This window comes from Anser brachyrhynchus (genome assembly GCF_964034855.1).
Source record: "Anser brachyrhynchus genome assembly, chromosome: 2".
In the NCBI taxonomy this organism is placed as follows: Eukaryota; Metazoa; Chordata; class Aves; order Anseriformes; family Anatidae; genus Anser; species Anser brachyrhynchus.
This window is the reverse complement of record NC_137695.1, coordinates 64954010-64961915: the sequence shown is the minus strand read 5'-3', so window position 1 is coordinate 64961915 and position 7906 is coordinate 64954010. Positions and strand designations below refer to the sequence as shown.

The 7906-nt window shown below is 39.3% G+C and overlaps 1 protein-coding gene across 1 annotated transcript; it reads right to left on the bottom strand.

Moving 5' to 3' along the window:
* Window positions 1-406: 406 nt before the first annotated feature.
* On the bottom strand, window positions 407-7704 carry LOC308189167 (putative G-protein coupled receptor 141). The gene is made up of 4 exons (XM_080578936.1): window positions 7602-7704; window positions 7331-7379; window positions 6934-7073; window positions 407-6137 (listed from the first exon to the last, which is right to left on the bottom strand). The coding sequence occupies exon 4, from the start codon at window positions 6108-6110 to the stop codon at window positions 5247-5249; it is 864 nt and encodes a 287-aa protein (XP_080435062.1). The 5' UTR covers window positions 6111-6137; window positions 6934-7073; window positions 7331-7379; window positions 7602-7704; the 3' UTR covers window positions 407-5246.
* Window positions 7705-7906: the final 202 nt, after the last annotated feature.

The following is a 7906-nucleotide window of genomic DNA, read 5'->3' as shown; positions in this document are numbered from 1 at the left end:
TGGACTTTTGATTGTTGGTCTATCTAGTTTTCTAGCATATGTCATAGCAGAGAGTATAGCACAGGAAATAACCTACTGTGCTAGTGTTGTCCAAGTACATTTTGCCAGAGTGCAAACTCTGCGAGGAGAAAAAATATACCTGGAGACCTTTTGACACACTACTTTTTCATTATAAGAATTCTCTTGCTTTGCCTATAGATTTCTTTTACCAAACTAATTTAGGATGTCAAAATGTGCAAGCAGGCTTTTGGTTTTGGTTTTGTTTTGCTTGCCTATTCTTAAGCAGAATTTCATGCAAAAAATAACAGAAGATGCATTTAGCAGTTTGATATTCTTTCCGTTAGGATGTCTGGGGATTTTCCCAGTGTTCATTTGATGGCATTAAAAATGAATGGAATGACTAAATGGTTTACAATTTTACATTTTCAGTTAACACGAAAGCAATTACTAATGTGTATAATTATCTCCAGAATTACTTGGATCATACAAATGGCATTCAAACCAACCATTTTTAACTGTTTTCCAAGGAATGTGTCTTTACATAGTATGTAGCAAGAACAATCTCCTGCAGTCTGAACTCAGTATCATTGCCCTTTCAGAATTTACTTCTTAGATTACTCTCCTGGAGAATGGTAACTTCTTACTTCAACCAGTATTTAGAGTGCTTCCAGATTTCAGCAGGGGATTGGATATTGAATAGAGCCAATCTATCACTTTAATGTGAGTCTCATATCTAACAACACTGGGATCAATGGTCAATCCATTTTTCTCTGAGTTAAAAGGACCATACTGAGACCAGTGAGCGGTTTGTCCTTTCATGACTGAGCTAGTCAGTGAGAGAAGAGACAGAGAAAATGGTCAAGTCTGAAAAAGAAAAAGGAGCTTATCTTAAAATGCAGGATAGATACATCAATGATGAAGGCCAAGAGTCAGGGGAGTGTGATTCATGGGCAAGGTTAAAGAAAGTGACAGTTTGGTGGAAGAAGGGATGGGGATTTGGTATGATCTGGATGGTGCAGCAAGCACTAGAGTGAAGTTCTGTCTGAAACCATGGTGCAAACCTGTTTTAGATTTTAAAAGCTACGAGGAGGAGCTGAAGCACAAGATGCACTTCACTTTCCATGCTCCTCTTCATTGCAACGGTTAATAAGGAACGTTATCATTGTTTGACTGTGGCTGCAAGGAAGAAGTATTATAGGTCCAAATTTCATAGAATCATAGAATCACAGAATTATGAAGGTTGGAAAAGACCTCCAAGATCATCTGGTCCAACCGTCGCCCTACTACCAATGTCATCTACTAAACCATGTCCCTAAGCACCATGTCCAACCTTTCCTTAAACACCCCCAGGGATGGCGACTCCACCACCTCCCTGGGCAAAATCTCACACCAGGTTTGAAGTGAAGATAACGTGAAGATAGATTCTACTTGGTGATGCTTATTCTTCACAGTTGGTCCTTTTCTGATGTATAATATTAATGAAGTTCGTCTTGGCTTTCTGTTGGGGAGCAGCAAGAGAGGGCTGGAAGCCAAGTACCATCAAGGCTGGCAGGGGCCTCACCAAGAAGCAGTGCATGGTGGGCTGACCCCAGAAAGCCACCAACCACCCACACAACTGTTCTCTCAGTGATTCCACCCCCAGCAAGACAGGAAAGAGAACTGGAAGAACAAAAGCAAGAAAACTAATAAGTTGAGATACAGATAGTTTAACAGGTAAAGTAAAGAAAAAAAATTAGCAACAAGCAATACACAGGAAATCACTCCTCATGTCCCACACCTAGTCTGATGCCCAGCCAGTCTCAGAGCAATGGCCACCAAGGAAGTCAATGCCCTCCATTCTTCTTCTTCTCCTTCAGTTGTTATTGGTGAGTATGATATTGGATTGTATGCAATATACCTTTGGCAAATTTGGGTGAGCTGTCCCATCTGTGTCCTCTCCCAGTGTCTTGCCCACCCCCAGCCTACTCACTGGGGAGCAGAGTGGGAAAAAAGGAAATTCTTGATGATATGCAAGCACTGTCCAGCAGCAAATATCACTGTGCTAATAGTGCTATTTTAGCTACAAATCCAGAACATAGTACTGTTTGGGCTGCTACAAAGAATGTTAATTCCATCCCAGCTGGACCCAGTGCAGCGTGCAAGCCCACAGAACCTAAGCATAGAAGCAGTACAGCTTCAGCATCACGGCAGAAAGTCAAGTCAGTGGATCAAGATTATTTCAGCAAGTTTCTTGGACAGGCACAGGAAAAAGTATCAGGCAAAAGCTGAGGGCAAGGCCACCAGACCAAGACAGATAGGCCACCAAGCCAAGGTGGGGAGGCCTCCAACATGGTGATTTTTACAGCTCTTTCTCACACCACTCTGTTAACAGCATCTTACATAGGCTTAGACAGTGGCACCATGTCACAGCCAGCCTTGAGCACTAGCAGCCAAACCTCTAGGAGATGGTGGGGAGAGGCTGAAGAGCCTGTTGGTACATGCAGGGTCCTGCCACTACTGTGCTGGATGGAGTAAAATTAATTCTGCTTTGCCCACTTGCTCAGGAAAAACCTTTCACAGCTAATTGTTGAACTGTATAAAATATTTTTCCTTAGATTTATTCTGCTGGAAAGATTTAATTGATTATGAAGTATGGCTGAATACAGACATTGCATAAAAGAATGTGTTAGCAATTCAACTCCTCAAATACATGTAGGTATTATATACATATATAGTGTGATCGACATTATACCAGCACATGGATCACAGGACAGCCCTGGTCTTTGAGGAGCTGAAAAGATAAATACCTAGTTCCAGAGGAGTTACAGTCTGAGCAGAACTTAGAACTTACACAATTATCCCTAAAATCTCCTTGAAGGAATTGTATGGAACGATACCATAGCTGAAGACATTGTGTAATTTCCCTTTCCTTCTCCCATACTTGCACTATATTATCCTGGACTGCTTTATTATCAGAAGACTCATAATCAACACCAGATGACTCTGTTCTTCTCCAGATAGGCCAGCTTGGTAGCATTGGTCAGTAAAAAAAGGCAGTGACAATGGTTATTTCTTCAAGCAAAATGTATTTTATTTAGCTACAGGAGTCAGTAATCAGAAGGGGGAGCAAGGCAATTGTTGCCTCACTTAGGGCTTTGCCAGTTTTTCTAAAGACTTTGGTAGATTTAACTTAAAGAAACTCTTTCTGGTGGTAGAGATACAAATATCTTCTTTGCGGGCCCTGCCTCTTGCCTTGTTTTCCTCCAATTTCTTCTGAAGGGCCAAAGCTTTGTTTAAGCTTTTTCACCTTGAGGGTCCCTGGCTCTCTTATCAGGTACATATGCAGCATACTGCCCAGAGAAGAATATCAAAAAGCTGCTGTTTTGGGAACTATTTACCTTTTTTAGAATCTGGCCTTTTGCGTTGTATCTGTGTTTTATTGTATTTTACTGTACCTGTAACTTCCGTCTTTGAAAATCATGGACTGAAAAGACTGTATTGTAAGAGCAGGAGTGGACCTGGTAACACCAGGGGAAGGTCAGGATATTTGGAAGGCTTCAGGAAATGCTGGTGGTCCCCTGGACTTTCATTTTTTAAAAGCAGCAGAAAGAATTCTGGAACCATTAGGAATTTTGGACAAAGGTTTTTATGGAAATGATTAAAGGCAAAAATGCTTGTTCAGCATTAGCAAAGTCAGTGTATGCTCTTTTGTTCAAAAAAAGGCCATCAATCTGAGGCATCACTAGCATTCCTTGATAGGTGTAGTTTTTCAGCCCTCCCAAATCAACTTTTGACCTGTCTGAATCTGGGCGTCATAGCACTTCTATAGCAAAGATTGCCAGACTACAAATTATGCACATTTTGGTAACTCATGGGGTTACGAAGGAGAAAATATACACTTGTGTGAGTCCTGGGAGTTTGGAATGGGAGAAAGCTGGCCTCAAGCTGTTGTGATGCAGCGAATGACAGTGAGGCCTTAGCCAGAAGGGTGGAAACCTTCTACACAGAGCAGAACAAGCAGCATGCGTGAAAATAATTTTTACATAGTGAAAATGGAGATTCCCAGAACGGATGTGGTTCCTGAGGGAGCAAGACCCAGTTATTTTATTCTATTTTCCAAGTTCACAAAGAATATAATCCATCTAATGGAAAAAATATACACTCATGCAAAAGTTTATATACACATGCACGAGCATATGTTGAACTGATTAAACACATTTCAGTTAGTTTATTCTAGTTTTGCTTTGTTACATCTGTAAATGGAAAAAATATGGCATCTGATAATAAATCAACAGGCAACTGAAAGTGACCAGACATCAAAGACATTTTCTGCTCAAAGGGTTTTTGAAGGCTGTTAAAATATTTCCCTCTCCTAGAGAGCAGTTGATCCTTCCATGAAGGACCAGACCCCTCAGTCCTGAATTCCAGCTCCAGTTATGGGCAGGGCACAATATTAACTTGGATTTCTTTGGCTGCAATGGACTTAAGGGGTAACAGCCACCGTTCCAGACCTTGTGGGAGAGTGATATAAGACAAAAGTTTTGAAATTTGTGACCTGTTCAGCTCTCACTCACTTTGAAGGTGTAATTACCTCAGTTCAGGGAGCTGCTTGTGTTTTTGAAATGAAACAAGTAAAGTTGAAGTTACGAGAATGTTAAATGTTTTCATTTAATTTAATATACACTTTGTATAGATGAACAAAAGAAGCTTATGCTAGAATATTCCACTAAAACATTTCACTCATGCCCTGTTTCATGCCTTGAATACATTTCTAATATAGTTTATGTCCTTGTTATCTAAAATCACTTGTACAAAAATGTTGTAAAGGAATTTCCTTCTTACCCCTCCCCGTCAGTATCACAACTGACAGAAGAAATTGTTAGACTTTCACAGTGAAAACTTATTAGCCACAGTGGGTTGTAGTTATTGAGACCGTCTGCGGAAAAAAGAGGAAGGGATGGATACTTGTGCTCTAATGGTTAGGGAGTGGGACGACTGAAGAAAATCTTAATGAAGCTTTGTGACGTGACATTTAGGTCAAAGACCAAAGTAAGGCTCATATGTCTGTCTTCAAGAGAGAAGATAAAAAACAGTAGTTTTGGAAAGATGGATCTTCCTAGTCTGCAAAAGCCAAAGACTATGACAATCCTATATAGCCTTCCTGAAAACTCAGCAGTCTCCCTGGCACAGCAAAGTCCTGACACAAGTTTATTTCGGCCAAGAGCCAGTATTGACACAGAGTGGCTGGATTTTCTGTAGTTCAGAGTTCAGTGGGTTATTCCTGCTATGAAGCACAACATGTCCAAGCAACACATTGTTGTTAAAGCTAAAAAAATTTCATTGTATGGCAGAAGTTTATGGTCTTTATCCAGGTGGCACTTTCGGATGTAATATACTCTGAATACATGATGAGGCATAAAGCACACTAACATTACCAAGATGAAGAAGAAACTCTTTGCCTGAGCCCTGAATTCCACATGGGAGTTGATGTCAGGCCAGTATTTCACAGCCAGTTTATAGATCACAGATAGCTGGATGACAGTGAGCACAGCACAAACAGCCATCAAAATTCCAACCAAGCAGTAGTTTACTATCACCATGGGTGTCTCTTGTATCTCCTGCTGGAAGTGAAAGCACTGGGAGGACGGGTATGTTTTAGAGGTGCCATAGTAAGAGAGAAAAACAGGTGCAATCACCAGTGCTCCCAGCAGCCAGACAGCAATCACCCACGTTGTAGTGTAGCACTTCTTAAACTCAAGTCGGAAGAGACGTATTATGATGATAGCAACGTAAAACGTGAAGGTGGTGTACATGTGGAAGTAGATAATGGCACTCACTAGCCTGCAGGTGAATGTCCCAAATTTCCATTCCTGTAAAATGTAATAGCTGAGGCGAAAGGGGATGCTGAGTAGCAGGAAGGTGTGCAGCACCAGGAGGTTGATGATGATAATGGTCATCACAGATTGTGACTTCCTTCGAAACAACTGGTGGGACATCACGATGACCCCGAGGGTGCCGCCAGCCAGGTCAATGCTGTACAGGATTATGAGAACAGAGTGGAACCTCTCTGAGGTGTCCAGCAGTGTCTCGTTGGAGGAGTGGTTCTGCTGGGTCAAGCTGATATTAGGCATCCTCCTAAGCACCTCTTTTGAAGGTTACTGAAAATTAAAATTGTGAACTTTTAAAATAGACATGCTTTCTTTGTTGCTTCTGTTATTGTTAACTATAGAATGTCACAGATCCATTAAGTGACATTTTAGTGAATTGTGTTTGAAATAATTTTATCCTGTGTATATACAACCTTATAATAGTTGTTAAGCTGTATGTGACAGCAATAAGCTGTGTCTCTTGGTGTTAAAACCGTATTATATATAATAAAGAATGAGTTTTTAATTTATTAAACTGCATGCCAGGATATTTTTGCAATTATTTGCCTCTATCAAGCCTTTTGACATAGTCAAGACGTTGACTGTAAATTCTACAAGTTTAATTTGCACCTATGTTATAAAGCTAAAATTGAAGGTAGGAAAAATACTGCAAAGAGGTTGCATGTATAATTTGTGCATAATTTCTGAAAACACCAAAGCCATCTTTTTAGCGTCTTGCTGGGTGACTGCAGGGCAACCATAAGACAGCAACAGTTTCAGTTTCTGGATTCACAGAGCACAGTGAAAATACAGATCTGCAGATTAAAAAACAATTTCTTCTTGCTTCAGCTCCAAGTCTTTTTGTTACAGAATTTCACCTACACTACTTTATTATGAAAAATAATGAAGAGCTACAAATTAATATAGGATCTTTTTCTTTTTTTTTCCCAAGGATATAAACCTATAGGCACTTGTTGACATCTGCATTCGTATTTGAAGATAAGGCTTGCACATAGGTTTCTTTTTGTACGAAAGTATACAGGGATAGCATGCAGGTTACAAGCGTACTTTGCTAATCTTTCCTTACCTTACAAAGAGCTCCAAAAAATGAAGTAACAGCTAAAAAATGTTTTGTTAGAAAGTTAATGCGCCCTCTCTTTGCTTCTTCTCGAGTTTGAAATCAGAAATGTGGCTTTAATCGGAAGTTCTTAATTCTGTTGCACTCATCTATAAAAGTGAGTGAAAAAAAAAAACATTTTTGTGATTACAAGCGCATTTCCAGTATTAGGATCACATTTTTCCTAGTAATTGTTTGTAACTGAAAAACATTTTCATAAAAACTTCCTCTTTATAAAGCATCACTCAAAGCATCTTCATATGGCTGCTGAAGTGCTGTGTCCAAAACTGATATAAACCATTCTGTTCAATCTCTTTTAAAATGCACGTTCTTAGAAAAAGTCATATGTTTAAAATTATGTGCTTACCTAATATTCTTGAGACAGGCATGATGAATTTGCTTTTCTATCAACTTTGCTGTAAGAAAAGTTTTATGAACTTTAAAAAGATGACTATCTGCTCCTGACACAAAATAACTTTCCACTGTATGTTGTTAATATTTCAAACTTATTTAAGTAGGCACAATCATTTCTTCTTATTATAAACAGCATCATTACAGCCCAGACGCCAACAGTTTATGTTACTCAGAAATAGATTATATTTTTTGCTATTTATAGAAATAAAATGCTTAAAATTTACCTTATAATCTCCGATTTTTGTTGTTTCCGCCTTCTTCGTTGCCATTTCATGCATCCATAGCATACAACATACATAATCAGTGTGAATAAAAGAGCCTTGGTTGTTACTGTTTGCCCAAGAACAGTTAAGAGTTTTCTCAGCCCACATACAGGAAAGTGCAAGCAAGAGATAACAATCAATTACGTTCAGCTTCTAATGTTACTCTGTTGTTCATGCAGAAAGAAATGCTGGAAAGCTGTACTTGTTTTATATTTAATAGTTAATCAAAATGTGCCAGAATAACAAAGCATTTAGCAGATTTTAAA

Excerpts from the sequence above, each read along its gene's own strand:
- LOC308189167 (XM_080578936.1), bottom strand. The coding sequence starts at position 6,110 with ATGCCTAATATCAGCTTGACCCAGCAGAACCACTCCTCCAACGAGACA.